Source organism: Polychytrium aggregatum (genome assembly GCF_025602895.1).
Source record: "Polychytrium aggregatum strain JEL109 chromosome Unknown BJ171scaffold_3, whole genome shotgun sequence".
NCBI lineage: Eukaryota > Fungi > Chytridiomycota > Chytridiomycetes > Polychytriales > Polychytrium > Polychytrium aggregatum.
Genome location: NW_026516205.1, coordinates 198,467 through 217,977, shown reverse-complemented (window position 1 = coordinate 217,977; position 19,511 = coordinate 198,467). Strand labels below are relative to the sequence as shown.

The window sequence follows — 19,511 nt, the reverse complement described above, 5'->3', positions numbered from 1 at the left end:
TCGAACGTCGAGGCAGAGGAGGAACCAATATCTGCGGCTGTTTGGAGCCATGACGGCGTGAGGGAGGAGGTGGTTGCGACAGAACCATCAGAGCCGTCAGTACCCAGAGGCATCGGACAGACCATGACGTAGTGCAGCGCGGCCTGTCCAGTCACGATGACGTGCCCGATTTCATGGGACGAGGCCAACGGTCCTCATGTCGTGCGTCGGAGCGTTGCGAGGAAACCCATGTCACGGAGCGCATCTGCAGGACACCCTCCTCTCCGGCTCTGCCCCATCCCGGCCGCTGCAACCCACAGTGGGTGATTGCTCAAGGAATGCGCCGACTCAGACAGTACCATCCGCAAAGCTTGTTGTGGGCGAGCTCAGGACGTCCATGATGACCTGCTCCTTCTTGGATGACGACGCCTTCTTCTTCTTTTCCTTCTTCTTGCGCTTCTTGTCTCGATAGGCTTCGGTCGTATAGTAGGTATCGGGTATGTCTGGGTCGACGACGCAATCCCCAGGCGCAACCCAGGAGGTGGGGGCCTGGTGTGGCGCCAGCCGCGGCGATGCCAACTCGAACTGGATCATGGGAGGCGGGAGCGGCGGCAGGAGCAGGAGCTCATCGATGATGACGAGTTCCTCGAGGTCGGCCTCGGACGGGGTTGGAATCGACACGGGCGTGGTCTGGAAACTGGTGCTAAGAACGGCCATAGAGTTCGGGTTATGTACAGAAGGGACTGCGGATCACGGTGGGGCATTCAACCGGGGGCTTGCTGGCGGATGCTGTCCCGTTCTTTTTGCTGGAGATTTGGGTGCGTGAGGCAGTAGGAGAAGTAATGTGGTCCTTTTTCGATGTTGTTGTTTTGTCTGGAGGTGCGAATGCGAGCTTGGAGCTGTGGAGCCTGGAGATGCTTGTTGCTTGATGCTGCAGCGTCTTGGACGGAGGTGGAGGGCGTTGGTAGGGGGAGGGAGGGATGGAGGATGAGTAGCTCAGCTCGGCACCTCGTTTACTTTCGGGAAGCCATGGTTGCGGTGCAGACACAGGAATGTGTGAGATTCGCCGGGTCTAACGCTTGTAAAGAGAGAGAGAGGCCAAGGGCGGGCTGTCCGGTTGGCTTTTGAGCTGTCGGGGCCAGACAATCCCAGGCAGCCTCCTGCCGAAGCCCGTGCTGCCATTGGCCGGCTGGACCAGAACGTGGGGCCGGCCAGCCAACCAGAGCCTCGAGCGCATCGCCAGGGGAGAAACATCAACAGACACCGCCCCGGTCCAAGGACAGCAGCGGGCGGGTGCCATCGTCGACCCAGGAACATGTCGATGCAGTACTCGCGGCGCTGCCAAAGCAGATCTACGGTGCGCTCTGGGAGACCAGGGAGCCGGCCTGGGCAGTTGTTTTTTCTGCAATCTGATTACGCACCCACTCATTGCCATCATGGCCAAACAGCATGTCCAACGAGACCGAGGCGGTGATTGCCTTTTGGGAATGCCTCTTGGAAGCAAAGGAAGGGATATGCATCCAGCCCACGGAGACTCAGGTTCGCCAAGTACTTTGGGCAGTTCATCCACCACCAGAGACGCCCAGGTGTGCTTGAGGATCTTGATATCGATACATCATGGAGCTGTCCAGAGGGTGGAGTGAATCGCATGGATTGCTCACTGGATCCTTGGGCGATTTCATTCCCGGCAGAGATTCCATCAAGATGCTCGAGGAGACTCAATGCCAGAATCGCATCGCAGTGCAGCGATGCGGGAATCGAGGGTGGTGTGTTTGGACATGATCGCAGCGAGTGGGTGGGTGTATTCAGATTCCAGAAAGCAACAACTGCCCTGGCTCAAAACGGGGTGTCCCATTGCGCTTTGGGAACGCTGTATTGGCTTCCGCAAGCGGGTCGAGCGATGTGGTTGAGATCCCAAGAGACGACAAAACAAGCCGCGCTGTTCGGACGATCCTCCAGCCCAAATGGCGACAGAGAGCGTCGTCCGATGTAGTGATACCTCACTGGTTGAAGTACTGCTGGATGGGCTCGCCAAGGTAGTGTTGGATCTGCGCGCAGACCTCCTGGCAGAGCTTCTCGACACCTTCGTCGTCGTCTGTGAGAGTTGCACCCAAGCATCCACAGGCACCCACGAAAGCATCGCGCACATGTTAGAGAAGCAATATCCAGGTCGGCATCCACGCTCGCCCCCTAATCGCGGCGGTTGCACATTGATACAGCGACGAGACTCACCTTCCATGAGTTCGGCAAGGAAGGGGATGGTTTCGGGCAGCAGAACCAGGAACTCCTCGCCGATGCGGCTGTAAAACTCGCTGACGACGCGCAGGGAGACTGTGCGGATCTCGGGGCTCTCGCTGCGGGATTTCATCAGGATCTTGTTGTTCAAGGGTTTCCAGTTGGACTCCTTTGCGCAAGTGACAGCCAGCTGGCCGAGACATGGGACGAGATATGTCGTCATTTTGACCTGTGGGGCGGAGACGTTGTCGGGGTGAGCGTGAGTTAGTTCGGGGCATCTGACCGCGGACGGAGATGCAGTGGCAGGATCGCGGCCTGTTCAGTTGCTGTATGATTCAGGGCAGACAGCGGCGCGCGCTGTCCTTACCATGTACTCGTCGCCGTGCCCATTGATGTTGTCGATCTGGTTGCAGAGAGGCGCCAGTAGCTTGTCAAACTTATCGTTATCAACGAAGCCTAAGAGTCGCAAGTGATGTTAGAACGGGGTGCCGGATTAGTGCCGATGAGATGAGAAGTACATGGCTTCACTCCAGCACATCACGGCGACTGCTGACGCAATGCCGGCAGCTCATACCGTCATTATCAAACAAGAGACACTTGTGGATAGACATCAGGATGTACGTCCAGAGAGGATCGGACGCCTCTGCCTTGACAAAGTGATTCAGCTGGAGGATGCAGTTGTCGATGACATATCCAAAGTAGGGAACGATAATCGACTATGGGGATAGAGTGTCATCAGTCTCGTCCCGTCTCGGCGCGGATATTGCTGAGCCATCGCCTGCCGCAACCAACTTGGCCAACACACGGATCCAGGCCGCGCCAGCCATCGGACATTGGCCAGCAACAGATCAAACCCAACACACAACCCAACGTGCTACGCTGAAATCGTACCTTGAGTCGTCCGAGCAAATTGTCCAAGAGGCGATAGAAGAAGAGCTGGCGGCAATGGATTTCTTTCTTGCTCATCCCTGGAGCAGCCGAGAGGATGCAAGCACCACCAGTCAGTCGCACGAACGAAGAATGAGTGCGAGTCCAGCGGTACGCTTTGCAACATACCGTTCTGCTCGAGCACACGCGACGTGCACCAGTCGACGAGCTTGAGGAACATGGGCTTGAAGAGCGACTCGTTCATTTTCATGACAAGCTGCAAGAACGATGAAATCATACTGGCCTCGACAGCGTCGACGTCTTCGGGCTTGACGCGATCACTGAAGCCGCGGCGATAGTCGAAAGCACCCACAAAGAATTTGAACAGGTCGCTCTGGAAGGCGTAGATGTCGTTCTTGGGCATGTGTCGAGTCATGTTGGCGGCAAAGTCGAAGAGGGCCAGGATCGAGTTTCGTCCGTCGTTGAGGACAGGAGCAAGACGAGCGAGGATGGCAGGAACGAGGGTGCGGGCTGCAACCTTCTCAGCGAGCGTACCAAGGAGATCCTTGTTCTTTTCGACCAGCTGGGGACGGAAGCGGAGCGTCGGGTCAGGATCGATCATGGGAAAGCGAGTAGTGCGGTAGTGCGGCAGTCCGGCAGTCCGGCAGAGTTGGCGCTTCAACATAACGTCGTCCCGGCGGTCCATGGCACAGTATCGTAATGTGACTGACAGGCCATGGTGCGAGGCCGGCGCAACAGCACACTGGCTGGAGGGCTCATGTGCCGACCGAGGCCGTCCACCATACTGACCTTCTTGCCATCAGGGCTATCGATATCTGCGCGTTGCATCAGCGGGTGAAGCGCGCACTTGAGGATCTGCGGCACGTACGAGCCGACGAACTGGGGAACGACCGCAATTATTGCCTCCAGCGACGACACCACGGTGAGCAGAAGAGCGCCGTTGGCACCCTCGCCGACTCGGCCACCGGTGGCCTCAATGCAGGCGCCAAAGACGGCAACGATTGGCTGCATGAGCTTTGGGAGGAATGGCACAGTGCGTGGACCAAGCTCCTTGCTGGAAGGCGGAGCAAGAGGGCGAATGAGTCTTTGATGGACAAATGGCCGAGGACAGCTGCACAGAGTTGCACAATATATGGTGCTCGACAGTCGCTTACCAGAACGCCGCAATGCAAATCATGGCCGACGCCATGACTTGGGGGCTGCTGTGCCCCAGGGCGCCCTTGCCGACGAGGATGGGCATGATGCCAGCAAAGGTGTCGCTGTCAAAGACGGCCATCGAGTTCACCATGGTGCCGAGACAGATGAGGGCCATCTGCTTGTTGATGAGGGCATCTTCGGTGGCGGCCGCGTCGACACCGCCGATGATGCGCTTGAGGTCCTCGATGACCTTTTCGAACAGCTGCACCTCATCCTTGGTGATTTCGTGCTGGATGGCAGTGAGCTTCTGGTTGAGAAGCACGATGCTTCTGCGGCGGACGAGCATATCGCTGTTGTTCAAGAGGGCCGAGATCACATTGATAAACACGGGGAGCGACAGGAGGGCGTTGACCTTGCCGAGGGCGTCGTGCAGCTTCTTGGATATGGCTGCGTCGATAGAGTCAATCAATATTAGAGACCTTTACACGACGACAGCAGCGATCCATTGGCGTGGTCGCCATCCCCTTCGTCAAGCAGACGATTATGCTCGGGTTCGCAGGTCTGCGCAAACCGAGTCTCTCCGACGTGCTCCGCCGATGAATCCGCCAGGAAACGGCCAAAGCCGGCCTACCTTTGCAGTATTTGATTGTGTTGTGCTCTTGGGACTTTTCGGCGGCCTCCTTGGATGTGTTGACGTGGCTCATGAGCTTGAGCAGCTGCTCGATCAATCCAAGATGGCTGTCCTCCAAGCGCGTCCGTGCTTCTTCCGAAAGACTCAGCAGCTTAGACAAGAAGGGCTTGGATCCAAGCAGCTGCACAATCAGGTCCACACACGACAGTTTGAAGTAGCGCAGCTCGCGCTCCGAATGAGACTGAACCCCGAACAGGGGATGCTCGACCTCGTTATCCAATTTGGAGTCGGGCAGCTCGATCAGGGTTTGGATGAGCTGATCCATGGCCTGCAAAGGGGCGAAAAACAAGGGTGAGCCAGCTTAGACGGACCCCGAGGACATATGATCTTGTCGTGAGCACGCCAACTTACCTTGACCTGGGTTCTGGACTCAAAGTAATGCAGGACCGACAAATTGAACTCTGGGAGGCCAGCAACTTCGGCCGCCGAGGTCACGGTGGATCTCTTTGAGATGGTCTTCTCGACCAAGAGCGCGCTGATGGTGCTGAGGAATTGGTCGCTGCCGAGGGTCGAGACCAGAACAGTGAAGAGTCTGGGCGGTCGGAGTGAAGATTGCTGATTAGACCAGCTCGAAGGTGGGCCAGGTGGTGCTGATGGGGTGCGGCAGCTGGCCCCAGGGGAGAATCATACCTGAGGCGGCGATGCTTGGGGATGTGGAAGAGCGCATCGATAAAGACCTTCACAACCGGCTTGATGTCTGCAGCAGTTCGGATGTACAGTCGTTAGAGTACCGCTGGCACAAACAGTCCGGCAGGAAGCATTCGCTGCGGCAGATGAAATGCCTTTCTGGTTGAACGCAGCCACACACACGAACCTTGAATCAGCTTGCGCGAATTATCACCAGCCTGAGTCCTGAACTTGTCGACCAGAGGAGGAATAATGGTCTCAAGCGTCTGTGGAGATATGCACGGATGCGTGTCGCAGCGTTTGGTTAGATATTGTCGCTGCTTGTTGGGTGCGTAACATTGACTTGGCACAGGATCCAGCCTCGCGCTGAGCCCAGCTTGTCACTGAGGAGATGGTGGGTGCGATGCGACGCTTACCTGCTGAATCACATGGAAGCTGTAGTTGTCGTCCTGGCGTAGGACGTTGGCGCCCATGAAGGTGAACACGGGCATGACGTTGGCGAGGACATTGTCGGGGTAGATCGTGGCGATCGAGGCCAGAAGCAGGAGCGAGGCGTTGTGCGTCTGGGGATTCTCGGTAACTGGGTGGCAGGGCACACACCAGGAGGCACAGACAGTTAGCCTCGGAACAAGGCCTCGGGGCAGTGCAACTTCTTGTATTGCACTCACCTCGAATGCACTGTACAATCAGATCGACCCTCAAGGTATCGTCGGTGATGACACCCGGTTCCTGCGTGGTGCCGCCGATCAGAGATGACTGTCAGTGGCAGGCGAATCACTTGTGTCTGTGGCCAGAGGAGTGGCTTACCTTGTTCGACTCGACGATGCTCAAGAGACTCGAGAGAATAAGCTGCTTGATATACTCCATGGACACGGGCGAGTCAGGGACTTGGGTGTTGATGATCAATCCGAGGACATCGAAGAGCGGAGTAACCAGGTGGTGCTTGCTGGTGACCTGAAGGTTGGTTTCGAGGAGCTCGAGCAGCGACGAGAGTTTATAGAGGTGCTGGTCGTTGTGGGCCGAGCTGCCAACACGCTGGCGCTTGGATTCAGCGCGCTCGTCGTCGTGGGCAAGGCCCTGCTGGCATTGACTCAGCTGAGCAGCTACGAGCTCGGAGGAGACCGTGAGCGCACACAGACAGTCCTTGACACGAGCGAGGAGATCGCCGGCGGCGGCGGTGCACAAATTGACAAGAGATTCGAAGATTAAGTACTGCGAGAGCGCAGGAGCAGCTTGGAACCACTGGGCGCCAATCTGTGAGATTGCGAGCTCCTGGACCACTGCCGGGCTTGCAGGCACCCCCGAGACTATCGCAATCGCCAAGATTGTAGGGGGAGGGATAGTCAGCATTGGATGACCGGGAACGCAAAGGTTGAACGTAAACAACGACAGAGCGAGTTGTCCTCGCTAACTGCGCGAGTACATGGCATTGATGAGCATCACCGCCTCCCAGACGGCTGCTGTACTTACCCACGGGATCGGGGCTGATCAAATGACAGAACAGACGGAGGTACTTGGACTGAGACGAGAACAGCGCGGCGGTGGCTGCCGGGGTGTAGCACTGGATAATCAGACGCAGCAACTCTTGCTCGTAGACACCCACAGTCTCGGTGCGCTTTTTACGGAGCATCGAGTCGAGGAGAGGATGAAGCATCTTGGACTTGACCGGGGTGTCGATCAAGCTGAGGGTGCTCAGGAGGCGGGCCTGAGGGAAGGGCAGGTTGAAGGCCAAGGTGCTTGAGAGGATGAAGCACAAGAGATCCTCCTGGCATCTGGATGATGCAATGAGCACAGACGTTAGCGACCCGATGGGCATCAACATTCAAGAGCGCCGGGGAAGCTAACGAGCCGAGTCGCGACATTTGCTGCTGCTGGTGGTGCTGGTGCTGCTGGTGCTGCTGGTGCTGCTGGTGCTGCTGGTGCTGCTGGTGCTGCTGGTGCTGCTGGTGCTGCTGGTGCTGCTGGTGCTGCTGGTGCTGCTGGTGCTGGGTGCAATCGCCTGAAATCTATCCTTTGCGGCACCAGCAAGCCAACAAGCAGAGGTTGCGGTGCCCAAAGACGATCTGCTGTGTTGGAAGCACATGTTCAAGTTACCTGTTGCGGTCCTTGAAGAGCAGATCCTTCATGTGGTGCTGCAAGAAGCTTGCGTCCGTTCGGATCTCATTCGAGCACAGCAAAATGTTGCTGACGAACTGGCGACCGGCTTCGGCAGTGAGATACTGGACCTTCTTGGAGGACTGGCCATAGAACTCGTCATAGGCAAAGATCGGGATCGAGGACTTGCCCTTGGGCGAGGCAGTCGGCAGCGCCTTCTGGTAAGCCTGCTTGACAGCCTCGAGACAGAGAGTGGCGCTCTCACGGATGGCTCTGGCAGGACTGAGGAGTGGCACCAGAAGCGAGGGAATCAAGATCTGGTAGTCGCGAGGCTTGCTGCCGGATTCGGTGCTCGAGTTGATGAAGAGCGCGGCCACCTCAAGGGCGGCGACCCGCAGCGAGGAATACGACTCGTTCTCTACAAACGAACGGGAGAGTTCCAATCAGTGATGGGACAATAGGAGACGCCAGCCCAGTCTACGGAAACGGCGACGGGATAGTGGGAATGCAACCGCAGCAGCCCACCGTACCTCCAAGGGTCCAGATTGAGCACAGGAACTCCAAGGTGTCCGTGTGGAGATGCGCGGAGAACAGGATCTTGATGCCATCGACACAGATGGGAGCAGAAGTGTGCGTGGCGAGAGACGCGAAGACGTGGCCGATGATTTCCTTGTACTCTTTGACCTCATTCTGTGTCGATCGCATAGGGATGGATGTGCAGTGAGTGTTGCAGTTCCGCGACGCCGCAAGTGTTGCAGCTCCGCGACACCGTGGCATCACCGATCCAACGACCTCGATCGGGCTCAAGGCGCGCACTTACGTCGGATTGAGTCGGGTCCAGCCAGGCAACCGACTTGCCGCTGGGTCGCTCGAGATTAACCAGGAGCGTGTTGAGCAGGTACGAGTAGACACGCAGCTCGATCGACTTGTTAGCGGCGATATCAGCGCGCGTCGCGCCCTCGATGAGGCTGGTCAGCTCGGCGGGGAAGACTCGGGCGCCCTTGGCGATGGTCCATGCGCCTTTGCTGGACGGATCCTGGGCGATGCGGGCGACAATGGCATTGAGCATCACGGGGACAAGCTTGCCGAGGTTGTGGGCTTTGGCTTTTGATGCAGTTGCAGTTGCAATTGCAGAACAAAGTCGTCAGTTACAAGCCGCGCCATCATGCATGAGCGACACGGACTGCCCCCCATACGAATGCACCTCACTTGACCGAGAGCCCGCTCTCCGCTTTCTTGGGATGCCCAGAGACTTACCATTCTGGGGAACCGAAATGTACTTGGCAAGGACAAGAGCGCTTAGAATGCGCAGATACGGATCCTCCGAGCCAAGGCCGTTGATGTAAAAATCCAAGACCTCGGAGTCTTTCGAGGCAGCATCTAATGACATTGGAAAGTGCATAGAAAGTGTTGGGCTGGTCAGCTGGAGGTCAAAGCACATAGCAAAGGCTCCGAGAAGTGCTAAGTGACGAACTGACGCACGACCGACTCGACTAAGCGCGAATATGAGGACGCCTGGCAGCAGTTGCCGTCGTCGAGGGTGCGACATTACCGCTGGTAATCGTGGTGATGTGATCAAGGGCTTCGTGGGTGCCGCTGGTTTTGCTCTTGACCATGCTGCTCGGCTTGATGAAGCGATGGACAAGAGACGAGGGCTTGGTGGCGACCTCGACAACGTACTCGGCGACCGAGGCGTTCTGGGGGAGCCATGCAATTAGTTTCCAAACGAATACGGACTGAAGCAACATCTAGTGTCTGCGAAAGCGAGAACGAGGGCGAGAGGGCAGAGACATGAGAGACCTACCACTCGAGTGAACAGCAGCGAGGAGAGCACGGCAACCAGGACATGATCGGGCACATCGCCTGCAGTCTTCTTGCCCCCATAGATCGCGTGAAGCTTTTTGAGCGCGGCGATGCGGTTCAGGCCGTGGCCGCTGTGGCGGTTGGTGGTGATATAGACCAGCGAGTCGACAAAGTGGTCCTGGGCACTGAAGAGCTCAAGATGGGGAATGGCGAGACAGGCCGCGACGACATCATGCGCATCATCCCGGAGTCTGTCCATGACCGCTTCACGGATGTACTCGGGAAGGACATCCACATCGGCTTCAGCGCGGATCAGGGACTTGACGTGGTTGACAGCCAGGAGACGTGCCTTGGACTCGCTGTGCTGCAGGCTGAAGAACAACGTGGTGCTCTCGGAGATGGACTTGTGGATCGTACCCTATACAAAGCGGCAGGCGATACCGTCGGTTGGAGGTGGGTATAAACTGTCTGGAGTGGACATGCAGATGCCGAGAGCTTGTGGGCGAACGGCACCAGCACGGGCTCCACCCCGGTCACAGATGAAGCGCGCGGAATGGCTCAATCCACCACTGCCGTAATGATGCTCAGCGACGGTATACCTTGATCGACTCGGAAAGGAAGCGGAAGAGGGCAGCATGCTTTTCAGCACCCTCGGGGGTATCTCTGGAGGGAAGCTCCTGTAAGACAAGAGTCCGCCGCCGAGAGGGAGCAGGTTAGAACGTTGTGAGGGAGGCGAGGGCAGCGACCTCATCGGGCGATGCATTTGCGACCCCAAAGCCTACCGAAAAGATGGCTTCAATGAGGCGATCAAACTCCTGGGCGTACTTGCTGTGCAAGATGCCCGCAATGCGACCCGTGTGCTGCTGAATAGAGGCATCGCTGAGATAGATCTCGCAAACCAAGCGGAACAGATCACCAACGAGTGCAAGGGGGAAAGTCTCCTGCAGAAGGATGCTGGCCACCAGCTTGTAGTTGGACCTGTGCGCGAGAGAGTTAGCGCCACTTGCAAGCGGGACACACGTCGGTGTCTTTGGAAGGCGGTGTTGGGTGGCGTGGACAGAGGAAGTACTCACTCATTCTTCGAAAGAACAAGTGCCTTGAGGAGATACATGACAAACTTGTCGGCGCGGTGAACCTTGCGGATCTTGGCAAGGTACTCGAGAAGCGAGCTGATTTGCAGGCGTATGGCCTGGGTGAGTTATGCAGACACCAATGAAGAGGCAGCAACAATGTACCTCCGACGGAACAACAGCTCGACAGTGCAACAGATCAAAGTGCGTACCCAAGTGAAGCAATGCTCTGCAAGGCCGATTCGGGCAGGGGAGGGAGCGACGGCTGCGTCTCGCAGATGGTGAGAAGACACAGAATCGAGGGATACTCCAGAGCGGCGGCTTGGTTCATGGCCAGGACCGAGATGATCGAGAGCAGAACCTCGGTATCGAGAGGCGTCTTGGCCGCGATCTGGCCGATGATCATGTAGGCGGCCGCATAGACATCGAGGCTCAGCGGATTGGCTTCGTCAAAGTCAAAGGTGGTGATCTCGAGGACGGTGGTCAGAAGCATACGCGTGTTGCCATCGTTGACGGTCTTGAGGGCTTGCAGGTACTGCAGCGAGATCGCTGTGAAAAACGAGTACAGCGTGCGGTTTGGGATCTTATAGGTGATGGAGCGCAGGACCTGGCGGCGGATAGAACCAAGGCGATGCGATGAGAGCGTGCCGTGGATGCCGAATCGAATCGAGTGTGCCAAGCAGGCGTCGTGGGGGAGGTCGTCATCGCAGATTGTCGACAGCCGCGCGCTTGGTCGGCGGCTAGCTTACCATTCCGCAGATAAAATCGAGAACGGATCGATCCATGATGCAGCGCTGCACCAAGGTCGAGCGATCGATGGGCACCGACGTCTTCTGCACGGTTTTGAGGAAGCCCCAGCGAGAGTCTTGGCTGGACAGTGGCCAGACAGTGGAGCAGCAAGAGGGTGGTGGTGGTGGTGGTGGTGGTCATATCCGGTGTCTAGTCAGTATGGCAACCGCCGACGTTGCAAAAAGCATCGATCCAAGCGCCTTTGCCACAAATGCCTTCTCATCGCTACTCACTCGATGATCAGCAGCGAGAGCATCTGGCCAAACTGGCGCGAGTCATGATACGGCAAGATGCACTCGATGATGGCTTCGACGTTGAATTCGTTAATTCTTCATCGTCGCGAAACGAGGGCGGCAGAGAAAGTGGTATGTGAGCGGTTGTTGGCATAGCCACAGACACAGGATCGCGGCTGGCAGTTTGCGCCCAGCTTGCATCGACCTCTCGAGCCCCACTCGTTCGTCTGGGTGCGACGCCAATGACAGGATATTGGGGCTCTGCTCGGCATTGGCTGCTTGGCTCACCTGAAACGGCGAAGGAGCCACTCCAGAGCCTTGAGGGCGCACTGCTGCAGAAAGTAGGGAGAGAGGCTTCTCAAGAAGGTGTGGATGATATCGTCGAGCTTGGCGTTGTCCTCCTTGTTCTGTCGACCATTCGTGACGACAACACAGGAGACGAGGCATGGACAAGTGTGTTCAATTCGTGGTGTCGATGGGCAGATACATCAGGCGTTCGGTGTGTCGAATGTGACCGATTGATAGAGCCAATCGACAAGGCGAGAATATTAGCACATCTGGTGAGTTATTGGAATGGACTCTCGGGCCAGTGTGCTCGTGGAATTCGGGACATGCGAGCATAGGCTCCTCTGCAAGGTCCGCTTGGCCGCCTATCTCGCTGAGACATTCGATTATCCGTTGCAGCCCCTCCGCGGCCGACTGCCTCGCACAGCACGAAATCGCTCGATTCAGCACCAAAGCCACCCGGCGTACCTGGAGGGTGCGGTCGAGGTTCTTGAGGCTCTCCGAGAACAGGGTGGCATCGAACGACTCGAAGCGGGCGGGATCCTGGCGAATGAGCTCGGCAAGGCCGTTCTTTCCGAGCGCAAAGAGCGAGTCGCGGTCGATATCGCCGGCCTGTTTCTGATCGAAGAGCAGCGAGGGTTTGGTGCGGGGGAGGACATTTGCCCTGTTGTGCTGGAGCTGCTGCTTCAGCTGAGCCTGGAGGGTCGACATGGCGCAGATACAGCGATGGGTTTGATCACTCGATCGATCGATGGAGCGGCGCTTTGCAACGTTCGGATACGGCTGGGACGGTGTCGGCTTTTGGGCAACCCGAATCTGGAGCAAGCAGCCAAAAAAAAGGAGAGCACGGGATGCTGCGCATGGCTGCGCGTGTCCGGGAGGGATTGTGGCAACAGCATTCTGTGTCCACAGAATGCGAGTGTGCGAATCCACATGCCGATCCGGCCAAGAGTGCGATCGTGGAAGCGTTTCCCACAACCCATCTGCATGAAGACCAACCACATACTGACAGACTGAGAGTATGGGCCCCAGCCGTGACACAGGGAAAGGGCAATCGCGCCCTCAACAAGAGGGTGTCCGTTTCTGTCTCGAAAGACTGTATATACATGATGAGTGCGTGTTTGGAGGAGAGGCGATGGATGGGCGGGTGGGTGGATGGGTAGGTGTATGGATAGATGGATGTATGGATGGATTCACAATAGATTTACAGGAGCAGTCGGTGCGAATCTACAGCATGCATGTTCGGATAGAGATGGATTGACCCAAAAAGAGAAAACATGAATGTCCGTGGAGGAGGAAGTGCGTGTTGAGCGGCGGAGGGGTTTGGAAGGGAAGGGGAAGCGGGAAACGGGAGATGAATGAAAGCCAGCCTGGGTTATATGGCGAGCCACGGCCACGAGAATGCAATATACAAAGGACACGGGGATGGGGGAGATAGGTACAAAGGCAGAGCGAAAGGAGGTGAGAGTAGAAGGAGGAAAGATTGAAGGTGGAAGGAGAGAGTTGGGGGGAGGGGAGAACGCGGCCGGTGGGTTGTCTCATGCGATCAACCTCGGCAAGAGCGAAGGAGGAAGAACATGGCGAGCATAGCCACGGGAATGGCAGTGAAGGTGAAAGATAGATATAGAAGCGAGGGGCAAAGTATTGGAATGGAAGGGCGGAGCGGATGCCGAGTGTTTGGTGGAAGTTTGGTTTCTGGACTGTTTTTGGCGGCAGCATCCGAGCGCTTGGGAGGTGGAATCCAAGACATCATGAACATGCCAGTTTGAGATTAAGTCTGCCACGGAGCAAACATTTGGGCTGAGGCGCTTGCAGGACGGGCCTGACTTGATGGACCGATCATCGGTGGTGGTGACATCGCTACCCTCAGCGAATGTTTCCAGGAGGATAGGGGCTGAAATACGACTGGGGCGGAGCAATAACGCCATAGTTGTAAGGGATGTACTGAGGTCCGCCCTGGGACATGGGGGGAGACGAGGTCTCGCTGCTGGGGCCGCTATGGGGCTGGCCAGGATCCATGTGCAAGAAGGTCTTGGGCATCATGCTCGGAGCGGAGGTGTTGGGCGAGCCCTTTGGAGGAGCAGCCGAGAACCCGGCAGGCGAGAGGTTGGGTGGAATCTGCGGCACGGTGGGATAGTAGTAGGAAGGGATATAGTATCCGCCGGGGCCAGGATAGTAATAGCTGTCGTCTGCGGAGGCGATTGTTCGAATGAAACGGTTAGCTGGACAGCACGCTCTTCCCACGAGCACCCAGTCTTGGAGAGAGACGGGGACTTACAGGGAGGGGGCGGAATGGTCGGGCTATTTCGTGACTGCTGGCCGGACCTGGATCGCCGGCGAGTGGAACTGATGAGTGACGGGAAGCAGCAGCTGGGCGTAAGCCGGTGCGGATGAGAGGGTGTAGCTCCGAAGCAGCGGACATACACTTTCGGATCGCCCTTGACGTTGGTAAACCCAGGGCCGGTGACTTTGGCGGCCTGCATTCCCTTGGGGCCACGCAGCAGATGGAACTCGACCTGGGGAAGCACCAAGGACAAACGGGTTAACAACTCAGAATCGTCCAGCCGACTGTGGGAAACTGAGGGAGGGGGAACTTACGACTTCGCCCTCTGCGAGGCTTCTGAAGCGCGAAGAACTCATGATTGCCGTATGGTGAACAAAGACTAAGCGGTTGAAGGCAGGTTCCGGGGAGGGATTGGTTGGTTACGAATGTGCGTTGAGATGGCAGAGGGAGACGCATGGTAGGATCGGGGACAAAGGGTTGGAACGACAGGAGAATATCGCGACCGCCGGTGTGGTTGGCAGGCAGAGCCGACAAAGAGCAAGGGAAGCATGAGCGCAAGGGAGAATGCAGAATCACGGACAAGGGCGGAGCGAAATCGGCGAGGCTCGATGCAGCTTGCAGACAAAACCAACCTTCGCCCTCGGGGTCATCGGGAATGGGAGGAACTGGAACAATAAAGCCGTATCCTGGGGGGGGGGCGAGTCGATATGGTTTAGCGGTATGCACCCTCCGCTGATGCTGTGCCGTGCTTGTCCGGCCAGCGGTGGTCCAGACGCCAGCTTCCCCCAGCACCCGGCCTGTTGGAGAGCGGGTCGGTCTGATTGGCCAACAGGAGCTGGGAATACCTTTCTGGCTGTTGAAGAACTTGACGGTACCAGTGTAGCGGCGTTCGTCTATCTCCATGGCGGCTTGTGCGTTGGTAGGACGGGGCAGATGTGGGGTGGGGGCGTCCTAATGAGCGGCGAGAGTGTCTGCAGCAGAAGACAAGAGCGCCAGGAACGAGGATGCTGGGCTGCCAAAGGACGAGGGGAAATATATAAGAGTGAGGAAGCAACGGCGGGGAGCTGCAAAGGCCACAAGGGTCGAGCCCGTCCGTGTTGGCGGTGCGAATGGGGGCAGGCAGCCGCAAGGTGCTGGCAGTAACGCATGAAGGTGCGACTGGCTGGGTGACGGAGGAATGCAAATGGGGGTCGCAGTGCACACCAGGAAGCCAGCCCCCGACCAGCAGCAGTAGCCGGAATTGAAGAGCAGGGATACGGCGCTCGCGGCGAGCGGTGGTTGAAGAAGGGCAGCCAGCGGGGCGGGACAATGCACTTACTGGAGGGATGGCAAGGGTATGCCGACAGCGACGGGGTTGGGCCGGAGGAGCAGCGACAGGCAGAGAGAGGGAAGAAAAAAAAGGGTGCAGGAAGAAGGACGAAAGACGGAAAGGCACAGTCGGGCGACAAAACCGGGTCAGGGCGAGAGGCAGAGACTGCAGGGCGAGGAGGGCCGGGAAACGGACACACGCAGCCGAGCCCGAGACCCCCATTGGCGGCAGCCCGCAGGCCGCATGGACGGAGCGGCGAGGGATGCTGATGAATGCCGGTGGATGCCGGTGGGTCTGTTTGGGTGTCTGGGTGCTGTCTGGGTGCTGTTTGGGTGCTGTCTGGGTGATGTTTGGCGGTGCTCGGCAAGTGATGTTGCTTGGTGGTGGTGCTGGGATATCCCCAAGCACGCCATGACAAACCAAGCGGACAATGGAGTTGGCATCCGAGAGCAGCGAGAGCCGGGGCAGCGAGAAGGCGGCGCTGGGCCGAAGCGACGAAACATGGATCGCCCGTGGATCGGCGGCGACGGGGACCGAACACAGCGGGCGGGGCAGTGCCGGATTGCGTTCTGCAGCAACCAGCGGCGGGGCAGCACGCTCTCGATGCTGTTGTTCGGCATTGCTGTTGTTCGGTGCTGTTGTTCGGTGCTGTTGTTCGGTGCTGTTGTTCGGGATTGATGGTCAATGTTATTATTCAATACCATTGCTCAACGCTATTACTCAATGTTATTATTCAATACTACTGCTCAACGCTATTGCTCAACGCCAGTGTCCAACCTCATTGCTCAATGCTGTTGTTCGACAGCACACCCCTCAGCATCCCTCGGCAGCGTCGCCAAATACGAGCATCCCTCAGCGAGACTCACGGCATTTGGCTGGTCGTTTGCTGCAACGGCCACGCGGCCAGCACCACCCGTCGGTAATTGGCCAATGCGGCTGCTGGATGCGACAGCGTACACATTGGACATCCCGCGCAGCGAGTCGAGGAACGATTGCAACAGCGCCGCAAAGGCGTTGGCCGAGAGCCCACAGCCATGAATCGGCGGTTGTGTCGCCCTCTCGCTGCATCTTCTCGCTGCCGCCGGCACATGCTGCCAGCGCGCTGTCTGTGTGCCCTCGCTGGCATCTCGCGTCTCGCCATCCCATGTCCCTGCCATGTTGGACAAACGCGCCAGGCCCGATTCGGCATGCGCCGCTGTCTGTGCGGGAGGTGGTTGGCCCGGGCGCTCGCTTCGTGCAGGGTCGGTGGTTGACCAGGGCTGCCCTGCTGACCTCGGTGCTCGGGTCTATTCGAGTTACGCTTGGCCTTTATATTTATCAATGTGCTGTTTCGACTGCTGCTACAGCGTTCCAAGCCGAAATGGGGCACCCCGCTTTGAGCCTGGGCAGTTGTTTTTTCTGCAATCTGATTACACATCCACTCATTGCCATCATGGCCAAACAGCATGTCCAACGAGACCGAGGCGGTGATTGCCTTTTGGGAACGCCTCGTGAAAGCAAGGGAAGGGATATGCATCCAGCTCACGGAGACTCAGGTTCGCCAAGCACTTTGAGCAGTTCATCCACCACCAGAGACGCCCAGGTGTGCTCGGTGAACGAGTTCAACACATCCCAGGTGTGCTCGAGTGTCTTGATATCGATACATCATGGAACTGTCCAGAGGGTCGAGTGAATCGCATGGATTGCTCGCTGGAGCCTATGGAAGTTCCGCAGTCCTGTGTCGCTGATGCCAGAGAGTGATAGTCCCGCTTCTTCCTGGACCGACTGTCAGTGTGACAGTACCTCAAATGTATTCCCGCGACGTCTCGCGGCGGATGTACTCGACTTGGTTGCCATCATCGAAAATGAACTTCTCTGTGAGCGAAAGTGATTCCAGAGGGTTTGCAGCTGTTCGCATCGTCGTGGTTGCAGTCAGAACCAGAACATGACTCACCTCCGTTGTGCTCCAGGCATGAGACCGTCGTGAGAATACACTCCACTGCCACGAATGCCTTTGTCCATCGAGTTTGAGCACCAAATCGAATCGACTTGGTTTTGGGGCATCGCTTGTACTCGCCATCAGGGTGCACTTGTTCGGGGTCGTCCTCCGGGACGTCACAGTACGCAAAGTGATGAGTGGCTCCACAATACTGGTGCTTGATGAACTTCCGGGCTTGGTGGTATCGAACCACAAACTTGCTATATGTGGTGCTGAAGATTCGAACCTGTGTGCGGAAAGTTAGCCGACTGGGCTCGATTTCTCAGAACACACGGGTGGACCAGTGGCCCGGACTCATGAGCTACGTACGCGAATCCAGCTGTTGACGCGGGGTCTGTTCGTTATGGGGTTCTCTGATCCTTCAACAATCAGGTCTCCTCGTCTGAAGTTGCAGTAGCTCTCGGCGAACTCGAGATGCGATCTCAGGGGCATTTCGCGTTGGACTTGCAGTTCCAATTCAAATGCAGATCGGGGACAAGTTGACGGCTCCGCTGCCATCAATAGTTGGGCGTATGCTTTCCGCAATAGGTCGTGAATCGATTCGTCGACCGCGATCTGTCCAAATCGCTTCATGAATGTCCATGTCTCGCTGCCGTGTGTGAAATTATAAAGATCAGCAGCACCGATCGTGGCCTGTTGCTGGGTTTCCAATGTCTCGCCTATGGGGGCCATCTCGGAGTAGTACTGGTTGACGGCCTCTATTGTCCTGAGTTCGTTTCCCAGATTTTCAATTGGCTTGGATCGAGAGTTGACCAGCTTCATGATCCATCCTCCGAAGCGCTCCAAGAAAAATTGCCAGTTGTAACACGGCGGCCCGTTCATCACCACGCACTCCGGGATATGGAGAAGGTTGTGGAATGTAATCGTCATCAACTTGATTCCATCGTCACTGGCGCTCGAACCAGCTCCAATGTTCGCTACGAGCCTATCAAGCGTGACCAATGTTATTGGACTTGACGGTCTATCGATCACCGTAATCATTCCATTCGGCAGCCAGAGGGACCGTACCTTACGTAGTATCGATAAAACTTGGAGATCAAGACCTTGACCAAGTTCAGGTCGTCGGCCCTTATGCTGGATTGGACCAAGAGGCGTACGGCGTCGACAAAATAACCCCACCCCTCCCTGTGCGAAGAGGTTTTGGTTAGGTGAGCACATCGCTGCAGGCCTGAGAATGCAACGAAATGCCGGCTTACAGATGATCGCTCGGGAGACCGGCACAACTGAGCACGGGAAGCGAGTACATGACGATCCAATTCTTCCACTCCTCGGACTTGAACGTGGTGTACTTGTCATTGATGTTGTCCGGCCGGGTTCCGAACGACGACGGGACCTGGATAGTCGTCATCAGCCGTCCAGCCTCTTGACCGAGCTTTGTGCAAGTGTCCTTTCCCCACGTGGAGGTTCCCGGAGCCGGCTTCTTGCCCACCCATATTTGAAACATGCTCTTGCCAACATTTTCAAATTCGTGCATATGATCGATCGGAAACCAAGCGCGGGGATGAAATGACTCGAGAGTGCTGAGTATGGGGCAGCCCGCGATGCCTTGGACATACAGAATCGCAGTTAGCTTCGCAGCCTATGATTCGAGTCTCATATCGATTCGTTGTCAGGACATACCAAGTCGTATGTCGCGCTCCTGATCGTTTATCCTCTTGTGACCATTGGAGCGAATATAGGAGTAGACCTCTCTAAACTGTCGCTTGGTTCTCAACTTCATCGTCGATGTATCTGGAAAACACATTACACCCTTTTTGATGCCTCGGATGGTGCAAAACCGACATCCATAGCGACTCATATGGCCGCCCATCCGAGAAACCTTGGCAATCGCAGGGAGATCGCCAGTGCACGAGATGATATGGGCTCGCAGTGTGAACTCCTCAAGTCTTCCATCCGGGGTAATCTTCTTCATTGGGACTCCTGTAGGCGAATGTGAGTTGGGCTGAGTCCAATCGACTTTCAAGTCCGCAGCTTCTCAAAGTAGCCTACCTCTCTCAAGTTGCTTCAGCTCCTCAACAAGTGGCACCAGGAATGAATCCAAGTCCTTTGGTGTCCTTGGCCCTGGAGTTATTCCGGTAACAATCAAGTTCTGCCTCTTGTAGCGGATAC

The 19,511-nt window shown here is 56.9% G+C and overlaps 3 protein-coding genes across 3 annotated transcripts; all 3 read right to left on the bottom strand.

The window, feature by feature from the left end:
- Positions 1-1,979: 1,979 nt before the first annotated feature.
- Positions 1,980-12,623, bottom strand: BJ171DRAFT_626821 (uncharacterized protein; the record flags this gene model as incomplete). Its single annotated transcript, XM_053115534.1, has 30 exons — positions 12,300-12,623; positions 11,835-11,953; positions 11,547-11,642; positions 11,274-11,394; positions 10,737-11,131; positions 10,528-10,623; positions 10,237-10,432; positions 10,054-10,131; positions 9,456-9,872; positions 9,204-9,348; positions 8,909-9,031; positions 8,472-8,755; positions 8,182-8,341; positions 7,652-8,069; positions 7,028-7,329; positions 6,365-6,864; positions 6,226-6,286; positions 5,974-6,137; positions 5,745-5,823; positions 5,561-5,627; positions 5,282-5,462; positions 4,871-5,198; positions 4,257-4,686; positions 3,892-4,156; positions 3,271-3,664; positions 3,106-3,182; positions 2,789-2,930; positions 2,582-2,670; positions 2,212-2,443; positions 1,980-2,074 (listed from the first exon to the last, which is right to left on the bottom strand). Exons 1-30 carry the CDS (start codon positions 12,540-12,542, stop codon positions 1,980-1,982), a joined length of 6,297 nt encoding a protein of 2,098 aa, XP_052970918.1. The 5' UTR covers positions 12,543-12,623.
- A 1,025-nt stretch (positions 12,624-13,648) lies between these two features.
- Positions 13,649-15,447, bottom strand: BJ171DRAFT_169213 (cold-shock' DNA-binding domain-containing protein). Its single transcript, XM_053105944.1, has 7 exons — positions 15,434-15,447; positions 14,961-15,127; positions 14,748-14,801; positions 14,430-14,494; positions 14,256-14,347; positions 14,110-14,177; positions 13,649-14,020 (listed from the first exon to the last, which is right to left on the bottom strand). Exons 2-7 carry the CDS (start codon positions 15,016-15,018, stop codon positions 13,698-13,700), a joined length of 660 nt encoding a protein of 219 aa, XP_052970917.1. The 5' UTR covers positions 15,019-15,127; positions 15,434-15,447; the 3' UTR covers positions 13,649-13,697.
- A 1,760-nt stretch (positions 15,448-17,207) lies between these two features.
- Positions 17,208-18,383, bottom strand: BJ171DRAFT_471191 (uncharacterized protein; the record flags this gene model as incomplete). Its single annotated transcript, XM_053108597.1, has 3 exons — positions 17,208-17,311; positions 17,358-17,628; positions 17,712-18,383. The coding sequence occupies 3 exons, from the start codon at positions 18,381-18,383 to the stop codon at positions 17,208-17,210; spliced, it is 1,047 nt and encodes a 348-aa protein (XP_052970916.1).
- Between the last annotated feature and the right edge of the window lie 1,128 nt (positions 18,384-19,511).